General features: G+C 31.6%; 1 protein-coding gene across 1 annotated transcript; it reads right to left on the bottom strand.

Annotated features, from left to right (window-relative positions):
- Positions 1-1,553: 1,553 nt before the first annotated feature.
- On the bottom strand, positions 1,554-19,209 carry LOC124934868 (diacylglycerol kinase 1-like). Its single transcript, XM_047475362.1, has 15 exons — positions 19,026-19,209; positions 17,717-17,803; positions 17,511-17,617; positions 5,931-6,167; positions 5,731-5,853; positions 5,526-5,654; positions 4,642-4,727; positions 3,901-4,024; positions 3,125-3,173; positions 2,858-2,940; positions 2,474-2,541; positions 2,310-2,381; positions 2,134-2,221; positions 1,953-2,069; positions 1,554-1,880 (listed from the first exon to the last, which is right to left on the bottom strand). The coding sequence occupies exons 1-15, from the start codon at positions 19,207-19,209 to the stop codon at positions 1,554-1,556; spliced, it is 1,881 nt and encodes a 626-aa protein (XP_047331318.1).
- Positions 19,210-22,218: the final 3,009 nt, after the last annotated feature.

The following is a 22,218-nucleotide window of genomic DNA, read 5'->3' as shown; positions in this document are numbered from 1 at the left end:
GAGTTGTAATATATATTTTTTTTTTCTTTTTTTTTTTTTTTTTTTTTTTTTTTTTTTTTTAGGTGTTCATTCAAGCTCTCTTGATATTTGTCTTCAAATCGAGAACGGTCGACGTCGATTCGCCGAAAGTGGCCGATTCGGCCGACCGGGGAATTCCTAAATATATAATATCTCAATATTTAGGGAAATTTGACGAAATGACCCTAAAAAATGGGTTAAATGCGTTGTCGTTGGTGACCAACCCATAAATTAAATTGCGCTGGTGACCACTTGAATTTTTTTTTTGACGAAAATACCCCCTTCGCGTAACGCGAATGGGAGGATCGTCACGTGAAGGGAAGCATGTGAAAAGTCCAGAATGATCGTTCATTTTGCGTGACGATCATGCCTTTCGCGTAACGATCATGCCCCTTCACGTGACGATCCTGCCCTTCGCGTGAGACGGAGTAATTTCTTCAGAATATTTTGAAGTGATCATTTGCGTAATTTAATTTATGAGCCGGTCACCAGCCTATTTAAGGTTAATTTTAGGGTCATTTCGTCAAATTTCCCCAATATTTATCTTAATTTTCCATACTTCAAATAAAGTATTTCCTAAATATATAATTTCTCAATATCGTATCGGTCGACTATGATTACTGAAAATACAACGATTTCTTTCAAGACAAATGAAGATAATAACCCAATGATTCGGACCCGTCATATTTGTTGATTCCATTCAGACTTCACAACAATTACAGAGAGACTCAGACATCACTTATTGAATTTCAGTCATTCTCTAAAGAAGACTTTAAATACTCGTCACCCCACGACAATGCTGAAGAATGTGAGATGATGATTCAACATGCATAAGACTAGTGTCGGTTCCGACTTTTGGGCTGCCCAAGCCTAGAACAACGTAAATTTTGACAACTAAAAAAATTGATAAAAATATAGATTTTGGTAAATTAGAACCATGACCAAATAATAAACATGTAAGTTTTCATATTGAATTCCAAGACTATTTCTATTTATGCTTAAATACGAGTAATATTTTTTTATTTTATTAAATGGATTGTCCTAAGGAGTTGGTTGGCTTGACTCGTGGACTTGTTGGACTTACCCTAAGACCGACCCAACATGAGACATAAATGACTAATCATAATATAATTCCAGACATATACCATACCGTCCATCAAAATTTCATCATGAATAACATTATAGTAAAAAAACGAAATATTTAAAAGAATCTTATATTCACACAATAATATTCATACGGAGACAAAACAACATACAAACTATAACAATGCATCACATTAAACCATATATGTTTTTGTCACCACATAACATCGTAACATTATGAGAAAAACATCATCAATTAAAATTAATACAAATACATAATAAAATTGATCCAAACTTGCACCATTATTATTCATTTATAAGAATCTCATGAGATTACAAATAATTGAATAACCCCAATTACCAACTTTAAGTTATTAACAGTTCAACATTGAACATGTATTTATTTGAAATCAAATTAAGCCAAATACAAATTTAATCAACCACCACCTAAACTAACTGATGTGAGAAATCTGTGCATCATCTGGAATTCTAAAAGTGTCAGCAGCTCCAAATTTTCTCTTCTCTTCCCATGATTCATCATCCTCTTCTCCACTGTTACTTTCGTCCTCTCGTTCGTGATGGCTGGGCGAGGATGGGTCGTTCACGCTTTTCGATATGCATTCGTGGGTGGCCAGCATTTTCACTTGTCCAAGATGAGATATCTCCACTGTCACTGTATCGTCATCAACCGGGAGAGGTTGTTTCCATGGCTCCCCGTCAATTCTCATAAACGTATGGTCAGTCTCACCTTTGTGGAACTCGAATCTGATTCTATGGGCCTGGAAAAAATGTAATGGTTTTCATGTTTTTCCTATTTTCAAAATGATTGTGAACTAAGCAAATGTTTAGACCTGTGCAAGACGAGTTCCATGACCCTTTGGATGCATCAAAACGAGCCCATGCCAAGCATCTCTGAAGCCAACAACTTCAATAAGTCCATCATCTACATATGGTGGAGTCAAGTCCCTCTGTGCATCACACAATTATACAATTAGCGAAGAACATTAAGATTGAGAGATCATGATAACTAACATCACGAGTTTTCTTCTGATTTGGCATTCCCCATGGGTTGAGGCCTCCTGAGAAGCTTGGCAAGTTCAGACAGACAATCGATCGAATACTGCATGTTTGAAACTATACATAATTAACTTTATAATAGATAATGGGTATAATTATTAGAAAGAAACATGTCTGTCTGATCACCTCACCTGGGAGAAATGGACAGTTCTTGCCAATGTCCACTCTTCATTACCTTAATTTTTGTGAGTTGAGCTATATTCCTACCATGAACATATAATACAAGTTTCTGAATAGTAGGAAAAACATAAAAAGGAAGAAAATTGAAATCCACTTGCATTTTTCAAATACTCACTTTGAAGATGGATGAATAAGGGAAGCACAAAACCATCCTTGTGTACATCCAAGCTTCGCATAAGTACCCTAAATCAATTTAACATAATTAAAAGATAAATCACTCTGTTTGTTTATTTCAAAGGTGAAAATCCACATTCATTTTGATGATTTATTTTCATCTACTTAAAATGGACAAATAGGCATAGAGGCACACCCCTTCAAAATCCAATTTACAATATGTTACTCTTAATGTTTGAACCAGTCACATAAATCACTGAGTTAAATATTTGTTTTTTCAATTTTAAGTGTAATGAAGGTTAATATAAGGAAACAAACTACCAAAATTATTTCCTTCAGCACCAAACAGGAACATATATGATCAGCCACACAATATAAGGTATACCTGGTTTACCAACTGATTCTTGAATTTCTCGGGATTTAGCTTACGTTCAGTATGAAAAGCATAAGATACTTGAGCATCCATACCTGTACAAAAATTAATATATGTGATATTGTATTGGCCAAATATTCAGTTAAAAGTCGAGAACACAAATTTATTTTGGGTAATATAAAAATTAATAGTATAACAAACAAGGATACCATAACAATGATTCATTGATACAAATAAAAAAGTGTTTGTGTGCATCTTAAGAAGAAAAAATGAACTCACCCATGCTGAAGTAATTCCAGAACCCCCCACGAAATGTATGGAAACCCTCCTGCAAGAAAATAAATTATATTATCCAGTTACCATCCACAACTGATAATTGATTATATCTTTTAGTAATTGACTTCTTTTTTCACTGATAAAAATAAGATGAGAATGAAGGAATAATTCTCAATTTAATAAGAGTAATCTTTATTCTTTAACAATGCATGTGGCTTCTCAGCATATGAAACACACAGACATTCTAAAACATTGTATGTAGTTTCGAGTCATCTATTCGGACCATTTACCAAAATGTTCTAAAATAATATAGAATGTTCTAGACTAATGTAAGATGTTGTAGAGGTTCCTTCTATGCTTAGTTACCAGGATATAGAGGTTGAAAGTTTAGACGTTAGATTTCTATTGTTCATAAAGATAAATATGCACCATAAATTTAAGGTGTATTGTTCTAAACATTAAACTATTTTATCCAAAATTGCTAACTTATACAGCAATAAGAATTCATCTAAGCACTGACACAAAATCTCAACTTTTTCAGGAGCAATTGATGCATTTCATTTGCTGTGATCAAGTTATAAAACCAAACTATAAAGATCTTAAGAATCATGCACATTGTTATCTACTATTTTGAAAAAGAACTCAGATAAATTAACATATAATAACATAATTTTCTTGTAGGTAAATCAAATGATAACCTCCTTGCTGAATACAGTTTCATTAGGTAAATTCAGATTCAATGACACAAAACAGTAAGAAACAAGAATTCACTGACTTACAACATTGAGAGTGTCACTTGCAGAAACACGTTGAAATGCATGCAAGGAATGTGGTAATTCGAGAGGGGCAATAGGATCACAAGACCCTTCCTTTGGAGCCCTCATTCTCATTAGAATGTGCCAGCTAGATCAGTCATAATTACAAGAACATTCACATTAGAGGAACATATTGAGATGAAGTCAGGAAGTGTTGAACTTTAGAAAGTATGAATGGCATTAAATAAGCTGTAAATAAAAGCTAAGAATACTGGAAGGCTACAGAATACCTGCTAATTAAATAGATATTAGTGGACAACATATATTATTAGAGTATCAGTGCTTTATTATGATCATGGGTGTTCAGAAGAAGAAAAAGAGTTGTCTTATGGAAGAAAAAAAACCATTCTTGAAGAAATTATTTATTCGTGAATGCATCGTTGATTGACATTGTTAGAAATTTATTTGACACATGATAGCCTCAAACATAAAGGATTGACAATGGTTATAACTCAGAAGATATTATTTGTTTGAACAATCTGAAAATGAATAATCAAGTGTAGCTAGTTTCCACTAAAGAAATTCTACATGTAATCCTTAAGCTTTATCAATGAGATGTAATCCTTATAATCAAGTGTAGCTAGTTTCCACCCCCCCAATTGGAAACGGAAAAATAAAACAGTAGAGGGAATATGAATGTGGCTAGATGGCTGTGACCATGTGAGTTTATCAAGTAAAGAAATTATGCATTTAACTTTGACACACCTGTCTATTTCCATTTCTTTGGCCTTCATTACTTGAGTTAAGAATGCCAAAACGGCATCAAGATCAGTCTCAGGATTCTTCTTTCCCTGCAAACCAGAATTCTTTGTCACCTATATGCAAGGTGGTTGAACAAATCTGAAGGAAAATAAACCAACAGTTCAAACATGATCGTGCCAAGGCTCAATGAAGAACTTGAAGATGAAAGGATAATCAGAAACTCGTGCAGCTAGGAATTAGATATCATCTAACTTCTCATACACTTTTATTCAACAGACACGAAAATAAATGGATATATAAATGATGGAAGACATTAAAAGCTAAAATAAAAATGGATGCAAAGGCTCTCATAACCTGCTTCAGAAGCAGTGTCAGATTTTTCTTGTGTATTTCAATCCAGTCTATTATTGTATAATTTGTACTCAATTGTTTTCATTCTGCTCATGTTCTAGTGGATTATTTGACTCGATATGAACCAAAAAAACATTTGATAGTAAGGTGTGGCTTGTGCATTTGGTCCTAAGTTCCATAACCCCGGCTGGGGACTTTGTGGACCTCTCGGAGGATCTTAAGGCTCATTAATTTGTTATCCTTTGGCCTTGTTTTCGTCCTTTTGGCCTTTTCCATCGTTGTTGTCTTTTATGTTTTGCTTGATTATGTTTCTTTACTTTTCTTTTCTATGTTTTTTCTCCTACCATTGTTGCTTAAACGACATTTTATAATTATGAAATGATCATTTTCAAAAAATACAAACAAATAATTGAACAATTTGTACTCATTCTATACTAGATCATACATATGAGGCCTGCCTAAAACTAAAACTAGTCACACAAACTTAGATCATCAACTAATGCACCTTAAGGAGAAGCTACCAGAGTACCACTTACCCAACCAAATGCAAAAGGGAGGTTATTTCCAGTTCCTAGAGGCACCGTAGCAATCGCTGGTGGCCGAGACAATTTAAGATCTGAAACAACTCCAAGCAACCAGCCAGCTGTTCCATCTCCACCAGCAACCTAAAAACATTCAAGACATCAGAAAATGTAACTCTTGAAGTTACATATTGCAAGAAAATTGTGCAGAGTAACTCACTATAATTCTTAATTTCTCCTCAATATGAGAAGCAAGTTCATCACCATTGTGCTTGAGCTTTTCTAAGTTGACATATACTCTTCGTAAAACATTATCAGGAGTCTCTTCAAGCAAATCTATTACCTAAAAACACAAAAAATACAAATTAAAGAGAAATTCAATGGGAAAGAACCAATAGAAGTCATATATTATTGATTAACCTGATCTTTATTCAGAATAGAACGATATGTACTAAGAAGCTGCCCACCCAATTGACCCCCACTTTTGGAGTTAATGAACACCAGTACTGGGCATGATGGTGGATCAGAAATAGTAACTTTCTCCGAATCAGGTAAAAGAATGTGATTAGGTATATAGAATTTTTTCAAGAAACTGTGTAATTCTGTTTCCATATTGGCTAAATTTAATTCCACTAGTGGAACAACTGCAAAGACAAAGAATTTATTCAAACGGCATCAGCCAGAGCCAATGTTCCGAATTGAATGATATAGAAATGTAAGAGATCTAACAAAAGATGGCAAACAAATTTTCGTTTGTATTGAAGAAACGTACCTAGAATATGGGTTTGATCGATCAATCAAGCAATCTGCCTTATGAACCGAAGAAGATCAAGTGAAAAGTATTGTAATAGTATTTGGTAGCCATTGAAGAATGTTAATGAAGAAAGTTAGTTATAGAGAGATAGAATCAATTAGAGATATCATGATTCATGTTATTCCCCGTTTTACAATAATGTTCGGTACATGCATATTATGCGGGTTGATGGAAGAATGATAGAAAAAATATATTAATTAAGCCAATTTTTGTATTAATTTAAAATAAAGAAAATGATTTTGTATTAATAATAATAATAATAATAAGTGTACAATAAATTTTTTTATTACTATTATTATGGGAAGAATGCCAATTTCGTTTATAAAGTTGGAGCGAAGTGTCAAATTTATTTATAAAGTTGTAAAATTATATTTTTGTATATAAAGTTGTCAAAAAAAATATTAAAAATATTTAAGATAACGGAAAAAATTTAACGGGGTTAATATTTATCCACGTGGCATCCACCTAATATATATATTTCTTAAAATTATTTTTCTTTTTTCATTTCAAACAAACCCTTTCTCTTTTTTTACAGACCAAACCCCATCCCCACTTCACTAGCGCGCCGTTACCGACCTTTTCACCAGCAACCGCCCGTCGACTCCCTCCTCACCAGCAGTTGTCGTCGCCGCCCGATTCATCAGCAGTCGCCATCAAGTAGAACAAAGTACATGAATATGGTACTTATGGGTATTTAACGCCCCGATCTTCCAATCGACATGACTGTCAAACTTAATTGTATGATACTGGAATTCTCGTTTGGGTTTTTTAAGACGATGGTGATTTGTAGAGTGGAGGAGAGAAGATTCAAATGTGGAGAAGGCAATGACAAGAGGTTGAAGGTGAAGACAGTGGCATCTTGAATGATGAATTGTGGTTTTTGGGATGGGCGAAACGTATGATGAGTAAGATGGATATGATGTTTAGATTGAAGATGATTAGAACAATGAGCTTGGTTTTGGTTTTGCGTTTTGCAGTATTGAGTTCAGTATCGCAGTGCGTTGATCATCTTCATATTTTTCAAACTCAAGTCAAATGGAATGTGTAATTTGCAGTATTGGGCGGTGATGGATGTTGCTGGTAAAGAGGTCGGCTGCTAGAGGATGGAGGATAGGTATGTAAAAAAATAGGATTTGTTTGAAATGAAAAAGGAAAATAGTTTTAAATATATATATATATAATAGGTGGATTATATGTGGATGTCACATGGATACAAATCTAACGCCGTTAAATGACTTCCGTTATCTTAAATAATTTTGACACCTTTTGACAACTTTATATACAAAAATAAAATTTTACAACTTTATAAATAAATTTGACACTTCCTCCAACTTTATAAATAAAATTAGTATTCTTCCCCTATTATTATTCTAGTTGATTTTGAGGAATTCTCACGTGGCATTATTAATGTCATATTGTTTTTAAAAAAAAAAAATTTATATAATAAAGTTATATAAACAAATTTTTAATAAAATATATATTGTAATATATTAAAAAATTATATTTTTATAAAAAAAAACTTAAAACTCTTTTAAAATATAATTAATAAATAAAAATATTAATGAATTTATATATTTAATTATGTTTATAGTGTTCGGGGACAATATTAGGATAAAATCGGGACGGGACATCCTACAGGAGACACAAATATTATCCTCATCTCCGATCAACTACTAGTCAAATCAGGAGAAAACCTTCACAGGACAATTTGGTTCGGTTACTGCGCAATAGTAATCCTTAATCTTTATACTTAGAACATTTAAATATATAATTTAAAAATATATATTTAAATTATTATTTTTAATTAAATGATATAAAAATTAATAAAGTCTTTTAATAAAATAAAATAATGTCTTAACAATTAAATCATATAAATACTTCTTCTCATGTTCAAAACATTATATATATATATATATAATAAATAAAAAATTCTAATAACAATTCATATTTTTTCTCATATTTAAAATATTTTCTTTTATATGATAATAAAATATTAATATTTAACAAGTTAAATATGTAAACATTAATAATTATTTTAAAAATGGTTCAGTCAGACCCGGTTTTTTTTCGAACTCCTGTCCGACCAGAGTCACCGGATCAAATTTTAAATTTATTTAGTAAAAAACCTAACATACCTTTTCAACCACCGAATGGTTGAGCAAATATAAGGTCTTTGTAGACACAATCAGAGGCGATGAGTTCCTCAATGGAAGACAAATCACGGTGATTGATTCCTTCGTAGAAATTTCTAACTACTTCCGATGCTGAAAAAATCGTTTCTGTTGTCATCATCGGATCATTAGACGTCAATCGTCATGGTAACCATGTATAACTTATTCTTCCGACGGCGTAATTAGTCTGCAGGTCCATGTATAACTTCTACCGTCTTATAGAGGATGTCGTCGCCTCTTCGGCCAATGCCAACTCACAATCGCCGTCCATTGTCCCAACAACCATGTATGGTGCTTCCGGCGGGAAGGCGACTAACCACGATTTGTTTAAAGACATAATGGAAGCAATAGGTGGAGTAAGAAGAAATGAAGAAAATTATCTCTAACTTTTTGAACTAGAAAATTTTAGTTCGACCCTTCGAAAGGTTACTGTATTAAAGTTAAAACCTGAAATATTCGTCCACCCATTTTGCGGTTATCGGATCATCGCGTATTTTAAAAGTATAGTATTAATTAAACTAGTAAGATCCCCGTGCGATGCACACGGATAAAAATATATTATTATAACGTCCCGTGTTTATCAAATTTAGCGTTGAATTTAGAATTTAAAATGTTATTAGCCTAGTTGGTTAAAGACTTATACTTGTTTTTGTTAGGCTGCGAGTAGGGGTGAACAAATGGGTAAAACCAATCCGTTTTGTCTGATCCGTATTAAATTCAAATTAAGTTTATCCAATCCGTAATCCAAACCATTTTACTAATTAATACGGATCGGATACGGATTGAATTGAAAATGGTTTGGATTATCCAAACTAAAAAATATTTATATATATCAACTTAAAATTAGTCAACAATTTTTTTTTTAATTTTTTTTTTAAATTTTTTTTAAAATTTTTTTAAAAATTCGATTTTTTTATTATTATATTTGAATATGAAAAAAAATAATAAAAAAATAATAAAAAAATAAAAATAAATATCGTTGTCAAGTGATGATAATTAAAATATATATTATATTGAGATAAAATTTAATTTTAAAAAAAATAATTAAAAAATATATTTTTGTTTAGATAGTTGGGATAATTTGGATAATCCTAATCCAATCCGATTTAATTCAATTCGATCTGATCTCAGTCCAATCCGAATTAGTATTTAGGATTCGGATTGGATTGGATTGGATTTCGGATTAAACCACCCAATGCCCATCCCTAGCTGCGAATTTGAAACATACCTATAACATTTTTAATTTTATTTTTAACCGTTTTAAGTTTATAGTCGGGTCAACCCAGAATCCGATCCAAATATCCATTTACTCTCACATATATATCCAAAATAACCACGGCTCTCGACCTGGCAATCCGGTCATTTTCAAAATTAAGCATCATTATATATATATATATATATATTAGTTAGTTAAAAATGTTCCGCGTTTATCAAATTTGGTGTTAAATTTAAAATATAAAGTGTTATTAACCTAGTTGGTTAAAGAGTTGTACTTGTTTTGTTAGGTTACGAATTCGAAATATACCTATAACATTTTTAATTTCATTTTTAACCGTTTTAAGTTTATGGGCGGGTCAACCCAGAATCCGATCCAAGTATCCATTTACTCTCACATATATATCCAAATTAACCACAACTCTCGACCCGACAATTCGGACACTTTCAAAATTAAGCATCATTATATATATATATAGATAAATTCGTTAGTTAAAAATGTCCCGCGTTCATCAATTTTGGTGTTGAATTTAAAATATTAAGGGTTATTAGCCTAGTTGGTTAAAGAGTTGTACTTGTTTTTGTTAGGTTGCGAGTTTGAAACATATCTATAGAATATTTAATTTTATTTTTAACCGTTTTAAGTTTATGGGCGGGTCAACCCAGAATCCGATTAAAATATCTATTTACTCTCACATATATATCCAAATTAACCACAGCTCTCCACCCTACATCAAAATTAAGCATCATTATATATATAATTTCCTTAAATATCTATCTATATATATATTTAAAGAAATACTAAGTAGTTTGATTATTTAAATAAATTATATATTTGATAAATAAATTATTTTTTATTCAAATTTAATTAATATGAAGATTGAAAAGTTCGAATTTATTTAAGGACACCTAAATTTTAATAATTTATTATGTCAATTATTATTTTTGTATATAAGAATTGACCGTTAAAAAATCTGTTTTAAAATTAGACAATTTTAAAATTGGACCATTTTAAAATTAGACAATTTTAAAATTAGACAATTTTAAAACAATTTCATAGTTTACTGATTATTTAAAAGTCAATGGTTGAAGAGGTGATTTAAAACTTAGGTCATCTCCAACACAATTTACATTTTGATTTATTTCTTCTAACGCATATTTCATCCGTAATTTTGGCCATCTTTTTAAAATGGTCTTTGAAATGTATTTTTTTTTTTTAACTTTTGATATTTATATATTGATCCTTAAATCTATTTTTTTTTTATTTCTAACATAAATATTATAATATTTTTAATATATAATCATTATAATTAAAATTTTATCTAATTTATTTTATATTTTATAATTTATTTTATATTTTTATATTATATTTTATAACTTAAATTTTATAGATTATAAATTTATAATTTTAAAATGTATTATTTTGTTAGTTATGAATTATTAATATATAATTATTTTTATTTTTATTTTATTAAATAATTGAGAAAAGATTGAGATTAAATATATAAAGTTAATAAATATATATAATATTAATAATGTAAAAAAGTTAAGGTAAGAAATGAATATTCTAATAGTATTTTTTAAAGTTTGGAAATGAATTTTGGGTTGGAGATGAATTATTATTTAAAGTAATATTTACTGTATTTTAAGTTAAAGAATAAATTTGTGAGTTGGAGATTATTTTAATAAATACTTTTAGTACTTATTTATGAATTATGGAGAAAGAGAATTTTTTTTGAAGAACGCATCAATATACGGGAGATTATCCATTGCTGGTCATCTAAATTATAGGGTATTTTCTAAGTTGGTATATTTATTATTTAAATGTAACCAAAATTTTAAAAATAGTAGTTTAAAAAAAAGTGAATATTATGCTCTGACTTTAATTCTTATCAAGTGTATTTTTTATTGGATTCTTTTATACTAACTTCAAATACTTTTAAATTTTTTTTACATTAGTTAAGTCCTAACTCTAATTTTCTATATTAATAATAAAATTATTAAAAGCAGGACTAGGAGGATATGTTCACATAGAGAGCATATATAATAGAATTCGTAACGCATAATATATACACCAAATTTTATATTTATATTTTTATTATAAGTTACCTGTATAGGTCTTGGAATAACTTGTAATAAAATATAAATATCAGTTCTTTTAAATGACCAAATATTAATATTAGACACATCATAACAAGGGTACGACGACAAAATGTCGATATCATTTCTAAAGTGTAACCAACCACCGAACTATATATAATCAAAATTTCTTATTTTTGTTTATCGAGAATTATCACTTTTTGTTAGTTTCTCAGGTAGAAAACCGAAAACAACTCTTAATAAGTCAAAACTATCTAGAAACGAGCTTTAGTTCTTCATCTTATTTTACGAGGGCATTCAAATATCATTTAACCTTCGTATCGTTTTACGATATTCGAGAGAAATATAAGCAAAACGGGATGGGGAGACAATCTCGTTTTTAGGGAGTTACAATATTGTTACTTAGTATATGACTTTGTCCTCGTTTGTTACCTAATGGTTTGTACATTAAGTCTCCATTTGGTAAAGAAATGTGGAAGTTCACTATTTTTGAATGATTCTTTGTTATATATTCTTTCTCCTCTCTTACTTCCTTCAAATAGTAGTTTTCAAGGCTTACTTGTCTCGCATAGAAGGCCATGTTCATATCAAAATATAGATTTTTTCACATCCTTCAGTCACTTATAAAATCTCATCAAAAGCGTCGCAAAATATCACCGACGTTTATTTTTACGTCGCCAGATACAGGGTTGACCAAAAATTTAACGACGCTTATTTTTAAGCGTCGCCGAGAGCCTATTTAATATTTAACATTGTATTTTTTTAATTTTTTAACCAATTTTGTAATTTTTAAAAAATAAATAAATGATCATTTGCTTACTCATTTTAAATAATAACAAAAAAAACTCTTAAATCTCGTCAACAATATTATCTCATAAAATCGTACCATAGTCCAACAAAAAGAACATTAACAAGAAAATTACAAGTTCTTAATAATGTTATAATAATTTGAATAACAAATAAATTAAATAACAAATTTGAATACTAACATTTTAAAGTAAAATCTACAAAATATATAAACAACCATTACTCCATAAACCATTCAAATCAAGACATAAGACAATTTTTTTATACTTGTTCAAGCCGCTAAGAATGTTATGTGCACGTTTGAACAAAATAGATTGATGTATTTTTTACATATATAGATAGATATTCGTCCTTAACATCTTCGCACACTTGACACTTGAGTTGTTTTGATATGTTATCACTTATACATATGGTAGTTTGTCAAGGCTCTATCAAACTATAATAGGTCTCTTATCAATAGAGTGCATCATCTCTCGATTCTCAATATCGAGTTAGTATTTTTTTTTTCATGTTAGTATATCCACAATGAATTGCTCACTACACCAAAATTAATTATACTTTTATCGACACGTAATTTCCGGCACATGTTATGAGTATGTAAAGGTTTATAAATAAATACTCTCCACCCTAGGACTCTTAATTTTTAATTTTTTTATAATAAGGTAGTTCATTACTTCGTCTTCTCCTAGGGTTGGATCCATAAATAGCTCCATCTTCTCATATCACCATCAATAACAATATGACTATCTTATTTGAAGGATATTACCTCACTAATCGAGATTGGCGCTTATGTGATCCAGAAATGTTCGTTAGATTATTTGAGCAGTTCGCATGTCGATTGAAAAGAAGTTGAAGGCCTTTGTTACATCTACTTTCAATTTTGCCCTTGTACTAGTTCACAACCGCAAATCTTCTTATCTTCCTAAAGTAATTCGATCTTATTATCATCTCCTTCGATCTATACGAACTTGTTTTCTTGTTGCAAATCTACCTATACTCTGAATTGCTTGTAGAGTGGAGTGGTGCAGTAGAACATTGTAGAGTTTAGCCCGAATAAAATTATTATGGGTTGATCAATGATATAAGTCATCTCGAATATGTTATACCAAGGCATGAGATCTCAAATGAGCTTGTCGTTTGTCATTGTTTTCTTGGGCTTGATCATCGCTATGACAATTTTGGGTGTGTAGGTCCAAAATAAACCTAGAGAGTAGTGGTGGATTGTGTTTACCTTGTCTAGGAGCCATATGTAGAGGACCATAGGGGATCCTCTCTTTGGCATATTTCTATTGAACGACTCGTTAAGTCCCAAGTGTTTTAGTTAGTATAAAACTCGAAATGTCTTTGTCTCCTCTTTGCATGATGTAGAAACTTTAAACAACTTCGATGATAGGAAGTCGTCGCTTGGAGCCAAAAGGAAATGAGCCATCAAGATTGTTATCATCTAAAGGAATTCTTTCCCGAACTTGGGAATGACATCGTCCTTGACTATGAGATCATACGACTTTTAGAAATGACGTTCTTCTTCAATAGTATTTCAAACATGACATTAGTGTATCCTAATTCTTCTAGAAAAATCTTCCTTAATAACACGAATTTGGCGGAGGGCTTAAATTGTAACACAATCCTCGCTTTGATCATCATGATTACTCTAAATTCTTTCAAAGTGGGGCATATTTGTCTCACCAAAATAAAAGGTCTTGGTGATTGAGCTACACCTTTTTCACATTTGTGTCATTAACCCTCTATGAGAATCGGTGTCCCACAATTGCAAGATTCATTTTAAGGAACGTGCGTCTAACATCGACATATTTGTAAAACAAACACCAAAGATAAGCAAACGTTACATTATTCTATTTTGTTCTGTTATTTTAAATCAAAATGTACTTATGGGTGTCTATTTTAACTATAATGTATACACGTACCTAGTATAAGTATATTAGGTACATAAAAGTTTATGGCGTGGTTCTATCGCTTGTGCACGACAAACGATGAGTCTTGGGATAAAGATTTTGATTTTTTTTATCTAAAACTTCCAAAGGTAAGAGAGACGTTTCCCATCGACAAGGACTACCTAGATTATTGATGTAGGGAGGTATTATCTTAATTGAGATTTCTCCCTCGCCACCCTCATAAACACCTCTTCAAAAGAAAGAATGCTCACGAGTGGAGGAAATAGTTATCTCGGGTTTCCTAAATAATCATTTTACATCATTGCTCAAAGTAACAATTTGTCATTCCACATTGAAAATCTCACGTATATCAATAGGTGTATAAATGACGTCGTACAATACAAATCGCATACTACCTCAAAACAGTAGGGAAATGTGCTTAAGATTAGAACTAATGCACATAGAAAAGTAAGTTGGATTATATATCCATTTTCGCCTTTATTATTTTTTGAATTTTTACCTTTTAAATTTTTTTATAAGCGTAAAAGAATATTTTTTTAAAAATGGCCAAAAGTTTGTTTAAAGCTAAACATCGATTATTATCCCAGCATCGTGGTGAAAAAAGTTGTAACGCCAAAAATCGACCCTTTTCTGAAAAGGGGTTTTTTGACTCGATAGTCGTGCCTCATTATTTACCTTCCACTCGAATCTCGAGTTAGATGAGGAACCGAAATTGTAGCCATAACTAGAGTACATTTAAAACCGTCAATTTAGACTAGTTTAGAATTTTTTAGAGTCACACCTAATTTACTTCTTTCTAAATTAGGAAATACAAATATTTTGTGTGTTCAAACATAGTTTAGATATTCTGTTATTGGTTTGGTGTTTAGTTACACGTGAGAAGGGGCATCAGTGATATGTCTCACGTGCCCGTCGAATCATAGTTTCTACTTTAAACTCTTAGTCATTTAAGAGAATATTATTTTACACCTTCTTTATTTATTCCATCCTAAAACATGCTTCTAAATGTGAATCTAAGTCTAAACTTGTGTCTAGTTTAGATTAAATTTATTCCTAAAAGTATACGTCAATATTATTGTCATAAGTCTTACACCTAAATTATAAAGAAAATTACAAGTACTTGTAGGCGAGTAGTAATGCTTGAAAATGACACACAAATTCTAAATAAGTCTAGAAACAAGCTCTAATCGATCCCACAACGACGAAAGTCCCTAACTCCAAAAGCTAAAAATCTGAAGAACTCAAAATCTCAACAATGGTGATTTTTTATTCTTCCCTCCCTTTAGCTTCGATTTTCTCTTCCAAATGACAGTACAAAACTATTAAATTTAGCCTCTCCTCAAACCAAACAACCCACCGCCTCAATTTTGGAATTTCCTAAAAAATTTATCCGAAAGTTTATCAGACAAATTGCTCTTGCCCGGTCCCTGGTTTCGTGCAAAGAATTGGGGAAATGATTATAGTCTTTTAGTGATCATTTCTCATTTTTGAATTGATCAAAAATGGTAAAAAAAATGCCCGAGATATCTTTTTTCAAAAAAATAAATTTGTCTTCCTTTCTACTATCTATTGCGCCAAGAAAGATGGAGGAGAACCGGATCGCTATGTGCGTGGTTCTGCGGTCGTTTATCACACCTAGACCCTTTGACTCTTCCCATGACCTAGGCCTTCTTCTTTGACCCCTAGGAATGGGTGCTTGCTAGATGCATCTAGATTTAGCTAAGGTTTAAAATCCTTTTTGGGTCTTAGTGTCCTACTACGTATGGTCTCGTTTAGCATCACTAGTAAAAAATGATCTTTTAACGTTCGGAAATTCTTCCGTTATTTATATTATTTCGGTCGTACTAATTAATATTGTCCGGTTAAATTACGGACGTTAACAGACGATAGAACCTGCGTCGTTATTGAAAAAATCACTAATAACGTCCGAATATTACTCAATAAAGGCCAAATTTTCTGTCGTCGTTATTAATCAATAAATGCCGAATTTTATTCAGACGTTATTGATTAATAAAGTCCGTTTTCCTACTAAAGTTATTGATCAATAAAGTCCGTTTTACCCACAAACGTTATTGATCAATAAAGTTTGTTTTCATGCAAACGTTATTGATTAATAAAGTCTGTTTTCCTACTGACATTATTGAATCGAAAATACAAAAAAAGTTTTTAATCTAGAAACTTGACATTTAAATTAAAACATATTATATATTCAAATTAAACAACAATATATATAACACAAAACATATAACATGTTCCAACAATCTATTTAAAAATATATATGTTCACAAAATGAATAGACATTTACAAATTTTGAACCAATATAAATATATATGTTCAGTTACTTCATTTCTTCAAACTTCCCAAACATGAATAGACATATATAAGTTTAGTTTTTTTATTTCTTCAATCTTCCTATATCCAAAAATCTGCAACAATCACATGAAAATAAAAAATTAGGTATTTCAAAACTATAGAGAGCAAAGCAAACATAAGTAAAATACTTTATATAAAAAATAATAGAACCACATTATCATTGAAACAACAATCTTATTAACTGTTTTTGCAAAACTCCAAGTTACTACAACTAATAAAAATCTTAGTCGATTGTAAGAGAATAAAAAAACTAGTAAAATCACAAATCTCATTAAGCTGAGCATATCCATAAAATAGATTAATTAAACTGACATTAAAGAAGACACAAGCACAACAATACCACAACCCTGATCATGATAAAAACAAAATGAATTGTTGATTTTAAAGTAATAACCTGATTTGTTGATCATGTAAAAAATATAACAATTGTTGATTTTAAAGTAATCTCTTACCAAATGTTTCACATGAGAAGTGGAAAGACTTATTAATTTTTATCTTCTTCATTATCTGTATTTTAATAAGACTAAAATTAATAAATCATATTAACATAAATAATTAATCAATATATTTTAAAAGCTATTTTAAAAAGCGACGTAGTAGGTGGTACTTGTGCATGGAGTGGTATCGACGAAGATTGAATTCCTAAGTATCGTGCCATCCTAGCTTTGATAAGTGTCGATTTCTTATATGTAGAAACTCGAGCAAGAACAATATCTGACAATATGCATAAAATAATTTCATTAAGTTGTAAGAAATTGTCTCTTAATGATATGTGTGTTAAGATAATTAAGAATTGTTAAGATCTATCTATACCTCTATCCATTGAACCATGTTTCTCTTCAACAGGAGGAGTATCTACACCAAGATAGAAAAATACAATATCATAATCTGAATCAAAATCTAAAAATATTACCGAATAATTCTACAAGCATGATCAACTGTCTAATTACAAATTATCTGTGTTGAAATAACCCTAAATAAGGTACCCAAACTTCAGTTGTTTATTTCTTAAGCTATTAAATTTCACCAAATAAACTCATCTGGACTGACAAATGTAGCAATCAAAACCAAGATCATACCCTACTGTAGGAGAATATTCTGCTCAACAAATAGTGTTTGAACAGTTTATTGTGAAAATTTGTTCCTTTAAGGGAAATTAATTTTCAAATTGTGATCAATTTTATTGATAACATTTTTTTTTATCGACTAGTTTGAAAATTCTGGGACTCTCTTTAAAAATTTAGTTTTGAAAACGTGAGGGGAATTAATTTTAATGTTCGAAAAATTGAATTTTAAAAAAATGAGGATTTATAGACAACTCTATATCTTACATTTCCGTCGAATCTGGGAGAGATTGAAAGTTTTTAAATGGGAAATATGTCATAGGCCTACTTTAACTTTTTCAATTTTAATTAATTCTCACTACTAGAGAGTTGCCGCATAATTTCAAAAATTAGGAAATTAAGAGATGTAAGTTCGGTGTTTGGTTATGTGTGGGAAAATGTTTTTTAGACGCTATGTCCCATAACGCCCCTAAGGTCTCTACTAGTTAATTTTGGTCATTTTTTTGGGTAAACGGTTTAACACCATTTCATTAAAAAGCCCAAAAGTGGGAGGGGTCAATAATCAAAACTAGACAAACCCTAGTTTTGATTATAAGATGACAAACAAAAGACCCAAAAGTTTATGAATGGTGGCAGTTAAATCACATTACAAAACACAAATTAAAATGAACAAAGACTACAATCTATCTATCCCAACATATGTTTTCTCCATATCCGCCTTTTGACCATATTGCCTTCTTCCACGTCCCAATCTACTCGTGTTCTTCATGAAGGGAGATTGAATTGAAACAGATGATGATGCTTGTCTGCTCTTATTGTTTAATCTTCCTCTATATGAACTCGTACTAACATAGTAAAATATATTTCTTTTTTTAGGATTTCAAGGTTTTTGTCACTACTTTTCTCTACTTCAGTTTTCCGTGTTTGAGGATCAACAACCTTAGTTTCATTCTCCTCTGTTGTATCTTTGCTTTCATCTTCTGCATCTTCCTCTTCCTTACATTTAGGTTATTCTTCTTCAGAATCCATTCTTTCATCAATTTCCTTTCCTTTCTTACTTCCCCCTTCTTGAGTTTGATTTCCTTTTATTCCTTCACCCGAATTCTGAACATCTTTCCCTTTGGCATTGCTTTCTTTTGCTGCTTGTTTTTCCACAAATGTTTCATTTTTACTAGGAACCTTTTGTTGTTTTCTTTCTCCATTCTGCGTTTGTTGTTCCTGGTTTGCTTTCTGGTTGGCCATTAATTTAGGGCATCTCATTATAGAATGTTTAAAGGTATTGCAGTTCACGTATCTATACGGTCACCATTCATAGTGTATGCCCATCTTGGTAACATTTCTCTTTCGATCCACCCCTGTAATTTCGTTGAGGAGAATGCTTATGGGTTGAACTTCAACGCTCATTCTAGCATATGTGAGATTTTCGTTTTCCTCAGTGATTTTGTCCATGTATAGCGGATTTCTTAGAAGGTTAGCGAAATGGCTTAAGGCTCCCGCGTTGTACATGTGGGGAGGGATATTTCGCAACTTGAACCAGATTTACATTATTTCTTTTGGAATACTGTCATAGCTCGTACCCTCCTTCCATTTTTCGAGCTTCATGCATTCTTTCCCCACGTGTGTATGTCCCAACTCTAAAATTTTCTCAAGATTAGCCTCTTGATTGAATTTCAGGAAATACATGTCGTGACTATTAGTGGTGACCTTCATTAGACCTTCTTTTCCCCATTGCTTCATGAGTTCTTCCTTGGTGGCATCAAAAGTGCCAGATTTTTTCCCAATATAATTACCCACTATCACCTGTTCCCATGATCGAACGCATTTTTCTTACATGTCTGATGGTAGCGTGAACTCAAAGGGATTTTTGAGTTTGTCCACCTGTGCTTTGAACGCACCTAGGAAAATGTGTCAATTTTCTGGGATTTTGTTTTCACTTTCTTTTGCTAAGTTTTGACCCTGCTTGGTGTCTGGATTCTGCTTCCAGACTTGATCAACCTGACAATTTGGGTTCTTCTTTAGAGTATAAACATTTTTCTTGGTATATTTTGTCAACTCTTTCATTATGCTGACGGACCAGCTAACAATAATGTCATACTTCTCTTTTTTTATAAGGTTCCAATCTTGGAGGTAGTGCATGTTTACCTGAATAGTGATTTACTGAGCCCTTTCTTTGTTGAGAATCATTTCTCCATTCTTAACTTGCATCAGCATCCTTAAAATTTGGTTTCTCACCCCTTTGAGGTTTGCCCTCTCATTAAAACCAACTCTCCATTTGCCTTTTGCCTTCTCTTCGATTTCCCCTGTTTCCCTTACTTTCTTGTTTACTGCATTATTCTGACATTTGTTTTCAACCCTAATTTTTTTCAGACCAGCACTATTTTCCTTTTGTTCCTCTATAATTTCCTTATTCTTGCTGGTCGCCTCTGTTTTATTTTGCTTTCCTCTTTTCCTCTATAACTTACCAGTTTTATCGGATTGATTCTAATTCCCAAAAGAATCAGCAACAAATTCATTTGAAAAAGTTTGTTTATTTGGGCAATCAGTATGTATTTCATTTTTGCTCTTATCTCCGTGACATTCATCTTAAAAGAATTATCGAAGGCTATAGTGGAAGAAGGCATACCTGGAGCTTTTCCAGAGTTGACATTTATGATCTTGCTCACGAATTCAGGGGTGCAATCTTTTCCTTCTTTAGCTAGAGTGTCTTTGTTTTTATGAGACGTAATGGGGTATGTGCCCCTATTTCCCTCTAGTTGGTTATCTGCATCCTGGACTTTCTTTGGGTGAGTGGAACATGAATTTGATACCTCAAGTGCCTGTTTAAGAGAATTGGTCAGGCTTGAGCCAAAGGTTGACAAAGAAGAAAGATTCCCTATTGCAGAAGCTTTCATGTTTCCTAATTCGAAATGGCAAAAGCAGACGAATTCAAACAACAACGTTTATCGCGATGCGCGATTAGAACGGTTGAAACCCTAGCGGCGCTTATAAATGATTCAACCGGAGTTTCCGCGACACTACCGATCGTGTCGTTTGTGCCTATCTTGACTTCGATTGTGCAGTATTGACTGTGTCGCTCGTGCCGCGGCGAATACAACGAAGCGCGATCTGTACGATTGAAACCCTAGTAGCGCTTGCGAAAAAGGGGATTTCGCGACTATGTCAATCGTGCCATTTTAAACAAAAATAAATCTAAATCTAGAATGCTGAAAAAAAACAAAAAAAAAACTATATAAAAATATAAAATAAACAAAAAAAAGAAACCTGAAGAATGCAGCAAGCGTCGCCTGAGAAGCATCAGTAGTCTGGTTCAGCAGCAGAGCAAGCGTCGCCTGGAGAGCGCCGGGACCCGTGAAGAAGCGCTGGAAGGCTGAAGAATAAGTGTCACTATGAAGAATACATTGTTGTTCTTCCGTTTTTTTACCTAATCCTAGCTAAAGACTTATTTGGTGATCCAAATGGATCCCAATTAACATGAAACTTTGCAAAAACATTGTAATAATACAATTAAACATTTATATAAATAGAAAACCTTATATCTAATTATTCAAAAAAACAAAAAATTAAATTAAACATTAAAAAATGAGGCGGATTTTATATTTTTTTTTGTAGTGTTATTGGAAACTTTTTCTGCTTTTTTTGTTTTCATTTTTATTTATTAAATGTTATTTCTATTCTACCTATTTACATGATTAAGGTATATAAAATAAAACCTAAAAGCCTATCAAAACAATAAATTTAAAGGAAATCATGCATAATATAAAGTACAAAGAAAGTGAAAAGAGAGAAGGTAGAAGATCATTACTAGGATGTTAAGAGGGATATTTATAGGCAAAACCATGAAATCCTATGGCCTAGGCCCATTTAACACACTTATCCGTTGGAATGAGATTTCTCTTTTAAACATATACAAATGTTTAAAAAAAATTGATCAATCTCCACTTGACATGTCATGTCAAGTGATATACAAAGAATTAGGCCATGTGTGGAAAGTTTCAGCCATGTGTGGAAGAAAAGATTGAAGACTTTGTCATTTTTTTATTAAAATCTAAAATGACCAAGTATTATATCATTATTATTAAAAGCTAGAATAGAAGATGAACACTTCCTTCACCTAATTCTTTTAGCATTTGATTTCATGGGATAAATCTTGGGAATGGGTCGGTCCATTAGTCGGGTCACCGGTCGGATCCGTCAATTTGATTTCCTTGGCCTTACTTCGGGTTGACTTACCTTTGATTTGCCCTATCCATA

This window comes from Impatiens glandulifera, chromosome 4 (assembly GCF_907164915.1).
Source record: "Impatiens glandulifera chromosome 4, dImpGla2.1, whole genome shotgun sequence".
NCBI classification, from domain to species: Eukaryota; Viridiplantae; Streptophyta; class Magnoliopsida; order Ericales; family Balsaminaceae; genus Impatiens; species Impatiens glandulifera.
This window is presented reverse-complemented; position numbering and strand designations above follow the sequence as displayed.